The sequence below is a fragment of the Manis javanica genome, chromosome 11 (assembly GCF_040802235.1).
Source record: "Manis javanica isolate MJ-LG chromosome 11, MJ_LKY, whole genome shotgun sequence".
Taxonomy (NCBI): Eukaryota; Metazoa; Chordata; class Mammalia; order Pholidota; family Manidae; genus Manis; species Manis javanica.
In genome coordinates this window covers 8,559,457-8,577,444 of record NC_133166.1, presented here as the reverse complement: position 1 = coordinate 8,577,444, position 17,988 = coordinate 8,559,457, and the positions used below count along the sequence as shown (strand labels likewise).

The following is a 17,988-nucleotide window of genomic DNA, read 5'->3' as shown; positions in this document are numbered from 1 at the left end:
TGGTTATTTGCTAGAATTCTCTGAAGCCTAAGAAAAAGTCTGGCAAATATAAATATGTTTGTGTGTGTGTGTATATTTGTACTTAAATACTTAAGAGTTTTATTAAAGTGTAATTGATATTCAATAGACTGCACATTTTGAAAGTGAACAACTTAATAAGGTCTCATATATATACATTGTTGAGAAACCATGACAGCGATACAGATAGTGATGGACTGTATCCATCACCTCCAGGCGTTTCCTCATGGACCTTTTTAATCCCTTCCATTCCCAGGCAACCACTTATCTGTTTCCTGTCACCGTAGACTACTTTGCATTTTCTGAAGTTTCATAGGGATTGAATCATGCAGTGTGTATTCTTTCTTTTCCTGTTTTCTTTCACTCAACATAATTATTTTGAGATTTTCTATTTGTTAGGTGTATCAATAACTCATTGCTTTCTGTTCATGAGTATTATTCCATTGGACCTATGTCTATTCAAATTGTCCAGTGCTAAGAAGCTGATCCTTTCTTCACTGAATTGGTTGTGCACCTCTATCAAGACAGTTTTCTATATACATGTAGGCCTGTTTCTAAATTCCCTGTTCTGTTCCACTGATATATCTGTCTATCTTTACAAAGATACATGCCATTTTGATTACTACATTTTTAGACTTGAGTCTTGAAATCAGGTAATGCTAATCTAACTTTATTTTTCTTTTTCAGAGTTGTTTTGAGTATTCTAGGTCCTTTGCATTTACATAATTTTTTTGAATCAGTTTTTCAATTTGCTGAGAGTTTTATTGGAGTTCTCTAAATCTGTAGATGAAATTTGGGAGAATTGACATTGTAACATTAAATCTTCTGATGTGTGCTTACAGTCTCTCCATTTATTTAAACCTTCAATTGAGCAATGTTTTGTAGTTCTCAGAATAAAGATTTGCCAGATTTACCCCCTGAGTTTTTCATATTAACATTATTTTAAATGGTAGTAATTTTTATTTCACTTGCTAATCATTTATTATTATATAGAAATATAATAGAGTTTTATATAATAATCTTCTATACCGCAAATTTAATAAACTCATGAGAACGTTTAGTAGATAACATTGGGTTTTCTAGATAGGCAATCATATCATTATCATTTGTTATCAAAGACAGTTTAATTTATTATTTCAACTCTGGGTGCCTTTATTTCTTTAGTTGATATATATCTTACTGACTAAAACCTCTGTGAGAAGAGCCAACCTCCTTGCCTTATCATGGGGGAAGTATTACTAGACTGACGAAGTTCCTGTCTATTCCTAGTTTTTTTAAATCAGAAATTAACATTACATTTTCACATATTTAACAATCTTTTGGAGGTTTTTAATTAAAAAACTACATTGCTCAACTTTTGAATATTTAACTTACATTGTGGGATAAATCTGACTTGGTCATGATACAGTTATCTTCTGTGTATTACTGGATATGATTTGCTAAAATTCTTTTAGAACATACCAATATTTGTGAGGTATATTGGTTTGTCATTTTCCATATATATCTTGGTCTGGTTTTGATATCAGGATAATGTTGGCCTCATTGATTGAATTGGGAAGTATTCCTGCCTGCCTCTTTAATTTTCTGTTGGAGTTTATATAGAATTCATATCAGTTCTTCTATAAATATCTGGTAACAGTTTACCAGTAAAACCATCTCACCTATAGTTGTATTTGTGGGAAAATCCTTAACTATAAATTTAGTTTCTTTAATAGATGTAGGGCTATTCAGGTTGCCTATTCTTCAGTGAACTTTGGTCGTTTGTGCATTTCAGGGAATTTCTACATTTTATCTAGGTTGATTAATGTATTGGATAGAGTTGTTTTAAAAAATATTTCTTAGTTTCCTTCTCATATCTGTAGACTCTGTAGTAATGTCACCTCTTATTCTTGTATTGTTAATTTGTGTTTTCTCTCTTTTCCTGACCAATGTTTTTTCTATTTTATTGATCTTTTAAAAGAGCCAGCCTTTAGTTTCATTGATTTTTCTCTATTATGTTTCTCTATTATGTTTTGTTTTAAATATTTCACTGATTTTCACTCTGATCTATTGCTCCTTTCTACTTTGGGTTTAATTTGCTCTTACTCTCCAAATTTCTTAAGCTGGATCTATAGTCATTAATTTGAGGTATTTTTCTTTTCTAGTGTAGCAAGTTAATGGTATAAAATTCCCCTATGTATTGTTTTAGTGCTCTCAACCATAAGTCTTTCCAATTCAACTGCTGGAGACAGACACTGTTCTTTGTCCCATATGGGCGTCTGGAGCACTGTTCTGTCTAATCCTTTGGGATGGTTCTTTCCCAGGTCTCAAGTACTATCCTCACACACATGTAGTGCCCAGTGTTCAGCTGAATCCTTGAAAGGGAGCCTCTGCACATCTCCAGAGTTCTCTTTCCTTGCAGCTCTCCTCTTCAGTCTTAGCTTCACTAGCTTCCTAGGTCTCTCTTAACTCACAGTTCCATCTTCTTAACTCAGAGGCTCACCTCATTTATTTCTTGTCCCTTAAGAACTGTCCTTCACTGCTTGAGGTCCAATATCTTGCAAACTGTTGTTATATATATTTTGTCTTGCTTTGTGGTAGTTATTTCAAGCAGGAGAGTAAATCCAGTCTCTATTACTTCATCTTTGTTAGAAGCAGGCATTACCCCATCACATCTTTAAGTGTCTTCCCATACATCATCATATTTAAGCCTCATTAAAGTCCTGTGAGAGAGGTATTACTTTTTAAATTATTATTTTCTATTTTGATTGAAATACAGTTGATATAAAACATTATATTGGTTTCATATATGCAACATAGTGATTCAACAATTATATACATTATTAAATGTTCAGAACGATAAGCGCATTTACCACCTTTCATCATACAAGGAAACTGCAGTATTATTGACTATATTCCCTATGCTGTATTTTGTCCCCTTGACTAACTTATTTTCTAATTGGAATTTTGTACCCTTTTATCCCCTCCACCTATTTCACCTATACTCCCAATCCCTTTCCCTATAGAAAAACAACAATCTGTTCTCTGAGTCTATTTTCTATTTTATTTGTTTTATCTGTTTTTTAGACTCCACATATAAGTGAAGTCATATGGCTATTTGTCTTTCTCTATCTGACTTACTTGATTTAGCATAATACCCTCTATGTCCATCCATATTGTCACAAATACAAGACTTCATTCTTTTTTTATTGTAGAGTAATATTCCATTGTATAAATGTACTACATCTTAATTCATTCATCTATCGATGAACACTTAGGCTGCTTCCATATCTTGGCTATTGTAAATAATCCTGTGATAAGCATAGGAGTGCATATCTTTTCCAATTAGTGATTTTGTTTTGTTCAGAAAGTAAATATCCAGAAATGGAATTACTGGGTCTATTTTTAGTTTTGTTTTTTTTTTTTGGAGAAAACTCCATATGCTTTCCATAGTGGCTGGACCAATATGTTTCCACCAACACTGTCTAAGGTTCCCTTTTCTATTTTGCTATTATTTTAAATAAACATCCCCATCTCACACATGTGAAAACTAAGACTCGGAGAGGCCTAGTCATAGCTACAGGTTGAGTTTCTTTAAATGGATCTTCTTGGACTAAGTCTGTGCTTTTTGCAGTGTTCCTGGGTGTCTGAAGTGATGGATTCAGCGAGCTTGTCAGCTCTCTCTTTAGTTTATTTTAAATACCTTTGACACATCTTGGGTTCCAATCCTAGTGTCTTAAGAATTTGGAAACCTTTGCAGTTTCTAATGCAAGGGCTTTCTTCCTGGGATATCTGAGTACTTTTTAATGGTAGATATTCATAATAGAAAATTACATGTATTAGCACTTGGAGGATAATTACTCTTATTTCTTAAATTCTGGAACTCAAATAAGAAATGTGACAGCTTATGTTTCTCAAAACTTTGATCTGTTAGTATCTGGGACCTTGATCTTGCTCTATGTTTCATTTCTTTAAAGAAGAGTCCAAGATGGAGAACTTTTCTTTTCCCTGGCAATGGAAATATCAAAATGTAAAAAAATCCAAGAATTGTATTAAGCCAAACTGTCACATCAAATTCTCATTAATTTAACAATTTGGCTGATATAAAGACAGATATGGGCTTCCATGCAGATTTCACCCCATACACTAGGATAATGTGATCAAATTTCTTCTTTGATGTATGGATATTAATATTGTTCTAACACAGTCTTTCCTAAAGCATGGGGCCAATCAGCATTATATGAGATGAGCTCATGGTAAAAGAAAAATAGAGGAAATGTTTAATTTAATTAAATAAATTAAGGATTACTTAAAATTTTTTATAACAGGATCTGTCCTTTTCCAACATATTGATATATATTATGAATCTCTAAAAATTGGATACAGAATATAATATCCCAATATTTATAACTGTGGAATCCTTTATTCACACTGGATTAACTTTCTTTCTAAATGCAGTCTTGGAAGTGTTGATGTAGGGGAAGGATGAGGAATCTCTAATCTGGGGGTTAATTTTATTTGGCCCCTTTGATATTTTTTCCTATAGTCCAGCTACTCTTACCCACATAATTATTTCTTTGCATTTCACACTTTTGGCTTTTCTAGTCATGTCTTTCAGGCTGAGAGATGATGAAATGTTTTTGTGGCTAAACTATGAATAAGTATATTAAAAGCAAACAAAATGGCAGGAAAAAATTCTGATGGATAAGGAAGTATCCTTAACTAACCCACTTCAAATCCTCCTCAGACATATATATCAGAGAAAATACAGACACTCGAGCTGGAAACTTACAGAAAGGGAGAAGAAACACCTCCAAGCTAGGAGAACTCTTTTTGAATATGGGAAATCCTTTTAATGTCAAAGTATTCCACACACTCCATAAATATTATTTGTAGTTTAATATATTTGTAGATATTAGTCTTTTGATAGACAAAACACATAATGGCAATAAACTACTGTGATTTCAGTAATGTAAAAATTAATCTATAATTTGTTAACTGAATTAGCTTGTGCATAAAAACACCATGTTCACACAAGGATGTGCAAAGCACAGTTCAGTCTGCTGGCAATGTTGAACTACACAAGAATTCTAGACCCAGTCAACAAGTCAGTAGTGACCCCTGGGGCCCGCAGCCCACAGACTGGGAACCACTGTTCGAGGTCCTCTAGCTGCTGTAACTCTACCTGGGTCTAAGAGAAATAAAGTCACATTTATCTAACAATATTTACTAAATACTTCTGTATACAAGATATCATGCTAGGAGTTTAGAAAACAGTCAAATAGGATGGTTCCTATCCATGAGAATTTTATAGCTTAATCGAAAAAGATGAACAAAAAATGTTAACATGTTGGTAACAATGAGAAAATTCTATTTCTATGTTGGTGTAATACAGTGGGAAAAAATTATTATCACTGTAGCTGCTTTATTCCCTGCAGCACTGCTATCATTTTTTCTCTGGAGTAAGTGGCCCTCTGGTTGGCAGAGTAACTTTAGCAGCAGCTTTGGACCCAAAAGGTGAGCACCCCCTCTCCACAGGTAGAATTTTGAAGGAGACAAGAAAACAAACGGCTAAGTAATTCTGTATATTAACTGCAGAGGTATTTTTGTTGACATATAGAAATACTGAGAAGAAAGGAGGCAAAAGTTACCAAGAAAAAGGGAGAGGAATCAGGCAACATAGTGGCCAAAGGCCGGTGGGGGAGTGAAGTGTGTCGGCGAGAGAACTTCGGGAAAATCTGGAATGAAAGCAATGTTAGGCTGGATATAGTGGCCGCAGAACTTGCATTTGAGGGAGGGGATTTAAGGTAAGCTCTTGTTAAATTAAAACATTAACACAGAGAAGTGTAAAAATCATACCGATACACTCATTTTTGTCAAAACAAACACATCTTAGGAACTACAGCTGGCTCACAAAATAGACTATTACTAGAATCCTAGGAATGCCCTCATGGCCAAAGTACTTTTCTGTTCCTCTGAACCTATTTATTTCATCCTCATTTTATTGATGGCAGTTTGGCACACACATAGATGCCTCTGTGAATGGTTACATCGTGGCATAAAAATAAAGGGAATAGAGGACCTGTGTTAATATCTGGACCGGCAGGTGACAAAAAGGAAGAGAAAAGGCACAGGAAGTGAACTGCGAGGGTAACAGTTTCTTTGAGACTGGGAACCTGGAGTTATTAGAAACCATGAGACTGTAGATGCAACGGAACTGACAGACGTCCTGAGTAGGCTCTCTGCTGAGCCAGACTTAGCACATGTAACAGCACAGGGACTTCAGTGGGCTGCCGCTCTGAAAGGGCAGAGCACAGTCTGTGAAGTGGCTGAAGCATAGGTTTCTTGGGTCTAAGGAATAAAAAGTGACCCTTGAAAGATATGAATGACGAATTTGAAGAACTCGGATCAAAGGAGGGAGGGTTCCCTTTTGCAGACGCTGGAGAACCCCGGAAGATCTTTAAGAACAGGAGTGACATGATGGAATGTGGCCTTTGGACGGACACCTTTGGGACTACTTTTCAGCATAAAATGGAAGAGGAAGAACCAAGAGAAGGTTAAACAGGGAGATTATTCTAGTATTTGAGGTAAGAGACAATGAAGAACTAAACCACAGCCGCAGCATAAAGATTTGAATACAGGCAGAAATGAAAAGGAGGCAGTGGATATGGAAGATGTTCAAATGGTAGAATTAACAATATTTGGTCACCAGTTTGCTGTGTGGATGGGCAAAGGGGAGAAGAGGGTACCTCTTATTCCTATATCTTGGGAAGCAGAGTGGGTGAGTGGATCATTTTTTGAAACTGGAGAGGCATAGAGGATCGACTGGAGTCTGGGGCTACGGTTTACAGAAGCTGTAATGAGGCTAGTTTTAGAGATGTTAAGTCTGAGGTGCCCTCAGGACACCCAGGTGAGAATGTCTGTGTGTTAATGCGATAAGTGACACCTCTGGAAGTGACTGGAGGTGACAGGGAGAAATCATACAAAGGCAATATAAATGAATGTCAGTGGGTGACAGAGTGTATCTGTAAAGGAAATGGGTCCTTCAGTTGGTGGCTGTGAATCCTTGTCGTCCCCTGGCTTCCTGCTGCACCACTCAGGTCTCTGCCTGTGTCTTCCTGCCCCATTTCTCCTGTGTGCCTCTCTGTCTCTATGTCTCGTTTCTCTTTTTATAAAGACACCAGTCATAATGGATTAAAAGTCCTTCAGTATGTCCTTATCTTAACCAATTACATCTTTAATGATGCTATTTCTAAATAAAATCACATTCTGAGGTGAGGGGAAAGGACATGGATCGTGGCTGGAGGAGATACAAATTCTACCTTGTATATGACACTGCTGGGAAAAAGAGAAACCAGGAAAACTTGTAGATACTGAAATGATCTGGTATGTCAATTTATAAACTCTTGGAGTTCTAAATGTAAGGTAGCCATTCTCCCTCACGATTCCCTTGCCTATTCTGGGGGCTGCTTGAAAGGCTCAGGAATTTGAAGAGGAAGACAGAAATTTCCTATTGTTTTGTAATTATTTGAAAGAAAAGCTTCACTTGAGGAATGGACTCTGTTCAAACTTTGGTGAGTCTTTTCTTCAAGATACATGCTGAACTTAGAAACAACATAGTGCAGGAGACTTGAGAGAAAAGATAAAATATAGTAAAGATCTGCTGAGTTATCCAGGGGAGGGAATATACTAGCTAGACCCTCAATTAAAATTTCATGCCAATTGTCCCTTAAAGACAATTTTAACTAGAGGTTGACTGCTTCTATCTTATGTTGCAACCTATCCCATCTTGATTTCTTTGAATCTGGAAAAGGCAGACCCTCAGAGGGGGGTGAGAGGGAATAATATGAAATTCAGTCTTTATGGTATTTTATACTCAGTATATGGCATAAAAGAAAACATGCTGCAGGGGTATCAACATAAAATGTTACCAATGACTAAGAAAAATCAGTCAATAGAAGTAGACTGACAGAAGATCCAGATGTCAGGGGGAAAAAAGGACCTTAAAATAACTATCAATACATTCAAGTAAAGAGTAAAGGATTTAAAAAGTAGATGAAAAAGAGAACGTCAACAGAACATTGGAAACCATAAAAATAAATATAAGGCATTCTGGGACTGTAAAATACTGTATCTGAAATTAACAACTTCTTATTTTGGGTAACAGCAGACTGGACATAGAACACTTGATTAGTGTGGCATGATTAGTGAAATCAAAACAAAATAATAGAAAAGAGTCAAACTGAAGTACAGAGAGAAAGAAGATATGAAAGAGATCTCTGAGAAAAGTCACATGTATGATACAAATGATTTAACATAGGTGTGACTGGGTACCAGAAAGAGCAGAGAGAGAAATATGGCAGAAGGAATGTTCCAGGAAATGATGTCTGGGAATTTTAAAAAACTGATGCAAGCCTTTAATCTACAGGTTTAAGGAGCTTTGGGAACCCTAAGACAGAAATATACAAGGGAAATCACACTTAATCTCATCATAGTCAACTAAAAACTTAAAAAAAAATCTTAAGAGCCTAGGAAAAAAGACATATTCCCATTAAGGATATGATCCTTAATGGCTAACTTCTCAGTAAAATCAGGGAATTGAGAAAACAATGGAATTATGTTTTTAAATGAAAAAAAAAGAACTGGGGAAAAAAAACACAGAAGAAAACTGCCAATATAGAATGCTATACTCAGTGAATGTATCCTTCAAAAACAAAGATGAAATAAAGATGTTCTCAAAAAGTAAAGCTAATGTAAACTATTGGCACAAGAAGTACTAAAGGAAATTTTTCAGGCTAGAAGAATCACATATGAAATCAAGGAAGTACAAGAAGAATGAGGAATACTAGAAGTAAGCAAATATGACTGTTGAGCATTTATTTAAAGCAACGATCATAAAGCCCTGTAGCATATATAATGCATATAAAGTAAATTATATGGCAATAGCAAAAAAAGTACAATGGGATAAGTAGACCTAAATATTTGCAAGATTCTTGAATGTAAACAAGAACCAACTTATAATAGTTTATATTAAATTAAGGATTCATTTAGTAATTTCTACTGAAAACTCCAAAAGGCTTATACTAGGAGATGAAACAAAAATGTTAAGGTGATTGACTAGAATAATAAAAATTATTGATTGATCCAAAAGAAGGCAGTAAGGAAGGTGGAATAAATTCAAGGACAAACTGAATAGAAAACAAACAGCAAATGAGAAATAGGAAGTAGTAATAAGTGTATGAGACTGAACTTTCTGTTTACTCAGAACTTTTCTGTACTTCATTCTCTGTAAGGCTACTGCTAATTCTAGACTACTAGATCTAGATTCTTCTAGTTCTTATATTTCACCTTCCAAGAAGCAACTAAGAAAAATAAATAGTGATTCAGTTATGGGTATTTCCACTCAAAGTATCAAGTCATTTTTATTATTGAACTACTAGGTTTAAGGTACCATAGGTAGTGAACAAGGTGAAACTTTCTTATCACACATCAATTATAAACTAATATTCCTTATCATTCCAACTCAGAATGGTTGCCCTATGCACACGCTTGATGAAAGGGCTTAAATACATTTTATTTAGGAAAATGCTAATCATATTTGGTAGTGTTTTAGATACGAGCAAACTACTTGGGGCCTTTTTGAAGATGGGTAAAAAAGATGTAAATAAGGAAATATGGTCATTAGTAAAGAGCAATGATCATTCGAGCATCTATTATTGCATTCCATAGTCATGTACAAGTAATCTTAAGATTCATTTTTTTATATCTTTGACCTATATATTGGCTGTGATATAATGAAAATTTGATGGTGATTTTAAAAAATTATAATAGTCTAACTCTTTAGTACTGCATATTGGTTAAACTCCAGACAAATCTGAGTTCAGTTCTCAGTTTATAGTACTTAATAGTATGTGGCCTTGAACAAGTTATTTTGTCTTTCTAAATCTTGGCTTTCTTATCTTTAAAATAAAAATAATGCTTCCATCACTGAGAAGAATAACTGAGGTATTACACAGTAAATGTCCATGTCTATGTACAAAATGACACTCATTGTTAGATAAGATCCTAAAGTGGGGGAGACTGAAGGGCGCTTTCCAATCCTAGAGTAAGGAACAGATTCTATGCAGAGAAATCCTATTGCGGTGCTCATGTGAAAGACAGAGTTACAGTAACAGGTACAAAGGATTTTACAGAATAATTTCCATAGAAGTAGTGTTTCCGTGGAAGTCAATTAAAGAGTTTTAAGGGAAATCAATTAAAGAGGTCTAAATAAGACCTCAAGCAGGAAAAAAAAAGAAGCAAAAACTGTTTCAAGCAAAAACTTCTTGAAGTAACTGTTTCAAGAAGATACTTCAGACAAAAAGAAGTGGGGAAAAAGAACATTAGTACAAAAGAGGGTGAAAAACATCTGTAAAAATTCCCTCAGCCACACTGGTCAGGAATTGTTGATCTGCTTACCCTTTATAACTGTAGCTACAAAATACATTAAGTTTGTGCACAGTCACAGAATCAGAACATCAGAGGCATATGCTCCCAAATCTCAAGAGAGAAAAGAAGTCTGTGTCCTTCAGAAACTGGATAGAACTGTGAACAATATTAAATTAGCTACAGAAATGGAAATTGTGATGTATAAGTCACCATGCTGTTTATTCACACACATTTTCTCATAACAATAAAAAATAAAAATGAAGGAAATGAATAAGCATTTGAAACTTTTGGACAAGATTTACCAGTATCTGCAGTGACAGAGAAGCAAACAGAGCCTCACACCAGGCTTCTCTGATTTCTGGGTCTCACTGACCAGTACAATATCCCACACTCCACCGTCCCTTTCCCCCCATTACCCAACTAGCATAGGAACAGACAAGAATTGCCAAGTTCTTATTTTACCGAGCATCCACATTTAAAAATGATCACAAATCACTGGTTACAACCACCTTCATTTCACAAAAGAATGAACTAATATAAAAAACACAGGATGGACATGAACTCAGTGGGGGAAATGCATTTATGAAAACACATTGTTCCTGTTTTCCTCATTTTGGTGCTGTTATACAATGACTTCTCTGAGGGCTGGAATTGGTTCATGAGCAGGATTTGAAACCCATTATCCCAAGGAAAGCCTGTGTTACAACATTGTGGATAAAGGCACCTATCTAACAACTACAACATTCTACCCCTATGCAAATGTAAATAGGGTTCTTGTTACACAGGCTGGGGATAAGTCAGTCTCAACAACAGACCCTAACCTTTGCAGGCTTTGTTTGGCATACAGATCAACATTGGCCCTCCCTACATATTAGAGTCAGGAGTGCCCTTGGATTTGCTATGAATAATGCTAACCAAATCCTTTGCTTGACACGTACCACAATGTTGAATTGTAGGTTCATTGGCATGACTGACTCCCTCACAAGAGGGACAGGAACTTGCTTTCCTCCCTTGGTATCCTTATACCTAAAACATGAATTGGCACCTTGTGAGCCCTTATAAGTATTTGTTGAATGGCTGAATGAATGGCTATGCTCAGGTTTTATCTCTGAAACACCATAATTATTCAGAGCAAATTGCCTACTACTTAATAGTTCATTGATGGAAGTAGGACTGGCTTTGTCCTTCAACACTCATTTATTCATTCTTCAGACATACATGAAACCCTTACTACGTGCCCCACACTGTGCTAACCATTAAAGATAAGTGAAATGAGCAGAATGCAGTTCTTGCCTCTAAGGATGTCAAGAATAATTCCACTCTGGAGCCCACATTATCCTACTAGCACAGTGCTGATTTCTTGAATGATAGAAATGTAAATAATCGAATTGTTTGCGATTACTCTGATATATTTTTCTTAGTGCAAATAAAACCTGTTTATCACTGTAAGCAGCAATACGCACTCTATTTATCTGAGTCCTCCTCTGTAACAGCCACCATCCCCATGGCACAGTTCCCTTAGATTGGAGTCTCAGCCTCATCCACACTAAATGAAGCCATAAATCTGCTTACTGTTGCACGTCCTGTTGTATTTGCTGTTCTCCTGTGCAAACCCTTCCAGCCGGCACTGAAAACGATGCTGCCAAAATTCTTGAAACCAAGGGTTTCGGAGGTTTGTTTCTGGCCGGAGCTTCAGATAATAATCATCAAACCACTTGACATCAGGAGATTGGAGCTTGATTGTAATTCCACCAACAGCTTCTCGCTGATATCCATCTGTCACATCATACCTGTCGGCCCAGCCATCACTGTGGGGAAACAAAGAAACCCCTCAGCTTAGAACAGCTATCCTCTAAGCAAATGATTCCATTTGCTTTCCTTTGGAAAAAATCAGTCATTAAATGGCCACACTATATTACATCTACATGATAGCGGTTTATTAAGAAAAAGTACAAAACACAATGGAATTTTGGGTGCAATAGTGCTGGAAGGCACTGATGTCTCCTGCCTTGAACTACAGAGACTAACCTAATGCTTTTGGCAGAGTTTACTGGTTATAAAATACAGTAAGTGCATGGAAGCTGCATAATATCACTATTCAGTGAATGTTTAGTAGCTAGATCAAGTTAGATTTCAATAAATTCTTTTCCCTTACACTGTAATAATCATTATAGTGATCATAAAGCAAAAATGAAAAATAGTTCTTAAGCACACCTAACATTAATTTAATCATCCTATGACATGTTATTCATTTTTTCCCTGCATTTTACGAGTGAATTATAGAGAGGTTAAAAAGAAAACTTGCTGATTGTGGTCATTCTATTAAACATTGATTTTTCAGAGCCTCAAACTGAAGTCTTTGTAGTTCGTGGTTCATATCCTCTTCTCTATGCCATATTATTTCTCCAACAGATTTAAAATACACGTATGAAATCATATTTTATATTAGGATGACTCAAGAACTTCTTAACAATGGGCCAGAGATGGTGCCAGGGATCACTCCTCAACATCACACACACATCACTCAAAGTAATCTAGGAATTTTTAAATTAAAGAGTTTGCGATCAGAGAGTTCATGTTATAATCATACAAGAGTATAACAGAATAAGGAACAGTATTCTAAACTTATTTGGAAAATATATCAGACACAGATTAGAAGTAAAAGGCAAAAAGATGTTTATATCAAATGTGGGTACCCCTGGGGCATTCAGGAAAAATGACTGTTCCCATGTTCTCTCCCCAGCAAATATGCACAAATTGTGTAGCCTAACTGCTGGGACCCAGTGGTGTTAATCTTTTCATTGAAGAGGTGCAAAGCGCTCTTTCAGGGACGATGAAGAAAGTCAAGGGAATGAAAAAAAGAAAAGTAACAGCAAAGAGGGAAGGGAAGGGAAGGCATAAGAAGAGAACTGATGGAAAAAAGAGCATGCAGCCTCCTGAATGCAAAGCAGGCGAGTGTTTGGAGGTAAACTGGGCTAGGAGGAAGTGGGCACTGGGGAAAGGGTGAGGGAAAGGATTTCCATTAGCAGTCACTGTTCATTTCATCAATATTCAGGGATTTCTATTAGAATCTTAATTTCCTTTACTCTTTCTTCAAATGCATTTTTTGTCCTTTATATTGTTTTTCGTTTGCTTTTTTCTGTAGGCAGAGAGCATAATCTTATATTCTGCATATAAAATTAGTGCTGGAAAGATATTATGTAAGCAATTAATTAAAGTTAAGTTCAAAAAGCATATCCTTTTTTTCAGTAGGCTTAGCTATATATCTTTGACTTAAAAACTGATAATGACAATTGTTCCAAAGGTCATAGATTACTCATTAAAATATCACAAGGGCTTAAGATAACTTGAGATATTTCCTAAGATGTCAGTGGGTGGAAAGGAGAAAAAAATAAACAAACAAAAGAAACAATTTCTTCCTGTAAGTCCTCCTTGATGAGAAGATATTTCATGAAAAATTACCTATGATGAAATTTCAAAAACTTTGGTGGCAGATCAGGAAAAAATAGTAAGTAGTGCAATGTGTTCTGTCCCAGTGTTGAATTTGGTTACTTCACACATTATCTTCTCTCAAGTTTCTCATTTTCAGCTGCAGAAGGTTTTATTTAAAGCTGACAAGTTGAAATGAAGTGGGCTTGTTTGCCTCATTTTCTCCCTTTGTTTTGGAGGTTTCATTGTATCACTGATATGAGAGTGTGGGTCTCACTGGCACTGGAGGAAATGTGTGGAGGTGCTGCAAACGGGACAGGAAGCTCTGTTTGTCCAGCAGAGCCTGTTCTCCAAGCAAGTGGGAATTCGTTCCTTTTGTTCATGCCAGCTCACTCATATGCTTTTATGTAACTCTATGATCATGAATGTTACATAAGAAATGTAAGATTATAATGGGCCCAATCTAACCTTCACAATTCATTCACTGAATTTAATGGGGATTGTAGAATGCTTGTCTTGATAAAAATTTTTGGGAGATAACATTTCCATCAAAAAAAGTGTCAGGATCAGAGTGTAACAGACATCTTTCCTCATGTTTGTTAGGTTTTTCTGTTTTTCAGCTATAAATCCCTTGTCTATACTGAAGAATTTAGCAAAAGATGAGGTTTTATTAGTAGCTTATAAGTTAGAGTTGTGAGTTTAAAACAGCTCTGTTCTGGAGACTTCCATTCGACAGCAAAATAAAAATCATAAAGGAGTGTGTGTGTAAACAGAAAATCCCAATATCTGTGACAAAGCAGGGTTATCCTCCTGAAATTTATTGGAAAATATATGCTATGTAAGTGTCAAGAAAATTCATTCCCTGCTGACTAAGTTAGATGATGTTATATTGACTTCAGGTTATTAAATATTAACACTTCTGTAAAAATATGCTTTTAAGATTTGCATTAAGATGATGGGGTATCTCTAAGTAAGGAATAATAAATCCCAAAGTAAAATAAAGTGCCAAGAAAAACTTGGGCTTACTTTTCTACTGTAATGCTTTGCATTACATTGTTAGAGTAGGCTGTCATTATACTGGCACTACTTTAATGCCTTTGGGTGACATATATTTTTACCAAATCAGGAAAATAAGTAGGAAGGAAGATAAGGAAAGAAACTGAAAATGTTTAAGGCACTTTGTCTAGATATAGTATCTATCTATCCATCCATCCATCCTTCTAATTTCTATGTCTTCTCTCTGATGGACATTTTACCTATCTCCTCATAATCCATTGCATTCTTTTATTTCAAATTCCATGATATGCAGTCGATCCTCTTTATTTTCAGATTCTGTACTTGTGAATTAACTTACATGCTAAAATTTATTTGCAACCCCCCAATTCGGTACTGGTAGCATTTTGTGGCCATTTGCAGATATTCAGAGTGGCAGAAAACTTGAGTCTTCTGATGTGCACATTCTTCTGAACAAGGGGGCGCTTGGCTTTCTTTCTTGTTTTAGCTTTCACACTATGCATAAGTGTCCTTTTCATGGTCTGTTTAGTACCAGGGTGTCTGCATTTTTGTGTGTTTTTGTTGATTCTGCTATTTAAAATAGAGTGCCGATCTAGACTGATCCATGGTGCTGATTTTGAGTGCCCAAGCACAAGAAAATATGTTGTTAAACCAGCTGCACTCAGGCATGAATAAATAGCTGCTTGCTGTGAATTCAATATTACTGAATCAACAATATACATTGAATAAGGTGTTGCTGGCAGTGGCATACATAAAGCAAGGTTACCTATTGACTAGCTGATGAAAAGGTTGGGAAGAGAGGCTCACAGCAATTTAAACCTCTATTTCCCCTAGGAGCAATGGTCAGTATTCACTGATTCAGTGTTTGGTGCATGTTTATAGAACATAACTACTGTGAATAACAAGAATGGTTGGACATATAGATTCTTAATTTGGACGTTGTGTTAGTCAGGCTTCCAGTCTTTCTTAGGCTATAGAAACAGAGTAACTTGAACATTTGAAACAGGAAAAATATTTTTAACTTATGTAGGGTGGCTTAACTTTCACTAAAGGAGAAACCTTCAATATGTACCCATTCTCAAAATACCTCCCCCAGTAGATAGAGTCATTTAAATCTTTTCCACAGACATCTCAAGGACATGCTCATATAGCAAGACTTCACTTTCATTTTCTTACCAAGATTGCATTACCCAAATTACTACTGCTCTATAATCTACTCTTTTCTCCTTCTCCCCTTAATGTATAATTTGCATTATTTCTCATACTTAGCATTCTCTACATATACAATTGATTCGGATGTTAAAAAAATATAAGTTAACCTTGTTTTCTTATCTATTGTCCCAGTACCAGATTAACCCACCCTATTCTATTATGTTGATGTTTTTGCATGCTGAATGATAGTTATTGGCACTCAAAAAAAAAAGAAAAAGAAAATTAAAGAACTTTGAAGATCTGATACTCTATACTATTATGTCCTTATACTACAATATTTTAACTTAGTATTTACCTTTAGAATTATGATTTTTATCATTCATTGTATTAAATAACTGATATATAGATCACACCAGTGTTTATGAGGATAAAATAATTAGTTCAGGGTTTATAACAAATAGATTTAGTATCAAATATATTTCTGGAATGTGGAAATTCCTGAGGACCACTTGCTACCAAGAATAGAAAATAATATTCTTTGAAAACTATGAAGAATAAAGTTTATGGAGTATCAAATGTTACATTAGAGATGCCCAATATTTTTAAATTTGTCTCCCATATCAAAATCTAAATCTGTCCAATGCAAAGAATGTAACCTTCTTTCCTTTCCTTATTTCCAATCAGCATATATTTTACGTTATTGCTATTGGAAAACAGAAAAATACACATAGTCGAGAAAATTGCATTGGGTGATCCTTTAGCCACAGTCTCTGTGTTCTACTCATTCTAATTAATTAATTCAGTAAGCATTTTGAGTGCCTCTTCTGTGCCTTCAAACTGCACCGACACTGCAGTAGGTTCCAGTACACGCCCTCAAGGATCCAACTGTCCATTAGGCATGATCTACCTGATGCTGACTTTCAGCCCATTGGAAGTTGCTCATTCATCCCAGACTGAATGTCCTCTTTCCTTTTTACTCAATCTTTCCACAAACAGTACAATTCATTAGGTTTCCAGTCACTGAATGATCACTTACTGAAAATCACACTCCTGTCCTGCCTCCCTGAGATTATTCCCTCAATTCGTATTATGGGTGTTGCCAAACTCAGAGTTCTTACATTTAGAATCTCTTGATTTATTTACATGGAGGGCTAATCACATACAATGAGAATGGATTTCATTAGCTGAACTCTCAAGTGGCAACATGATTATGAGTGTAACTCCAGAGTTTTGGGGGAGGCATCTGCCATGGGCACACAACACAAACAAATCACCTCCAAGTCTGTTTTGAAAGGAGCAAAGCACACTACAGATGTAAGCACCAGAACGACTACTCCCAGGAGGCAGCAGTCTTGAGATGTGTGTCAGGAGATACGAGCTCGGTGTGGGTGGAAGGAGGGTGGGTGTTCCAGGCACACACAGTTATTCTTGCTTTCTGGTATCTTTAGTCCTGCTTGTCATGATGATGTCGGTGCTGCTGAACTTAACCACACACACATTGTATACTGAAGGCTCAGCATGTTGATTCTCATTCCTTAAGTATTTTACACTTTCATACCTCCAAGCTGTGAGCACGCTCTTCCCTTCCCTCTGCACGGTGCCAATCCCTTCAACACCTCATGTTTCCTGATTAGATAAAATCCAGTTCCTCAGACAGACTGAGCTTGAATGCAGCTTATCACCACCTTTCTCAAGCTCCCCTGTACTTAATAGTTCCCTCCTCTTTGCTCCCAAAATGCTGTGACATTTGTTCCTTTATTCCCAGAACAAGTATTGGGTAACTAATAATCTAAACATGGAAACAAGATTTCTGCTCTCGTAGAGGTAGCATTATGATGTTTTTAGTGTTGCATTTGTCATTGTGTTAAAGTTAGATATGTTTATCTCTGTTTTTCCCAGAGAGCCTATAAATTTTGTTTTGGACATCTCCACATCCTTATATTTATTATAATGCCTGGCATACTGTAA

General features: G+C 35.9%; 1 protein-coding gene across 3 annotated transcripts in view; it reads right to left on the bottom strand.

Annotated features, from left to right (window-relative positions):
• GRM5 (glutamate metabotropic receptor 5) overlaps window positions 1–17,988 on the bottom strand; it is a 487,023-nt gene that overhangs the window by 105,651 nt on the left and 363,384 nt on the right. For all 3 annotated transcript variants that reach the window (XM_037011752.2, XM_073215907.1, XM_073215908.1), the window contains exon 4: window positions 11,998–12,233. In XM_037011752.2, the coding sequence (XP_036867647.2) occupies window positions 11,998–12,233 (236 nt within the window). The remainder of the gene's footprint in view (window positions 1–11,997; window positions 12,234–17,988) is intronic.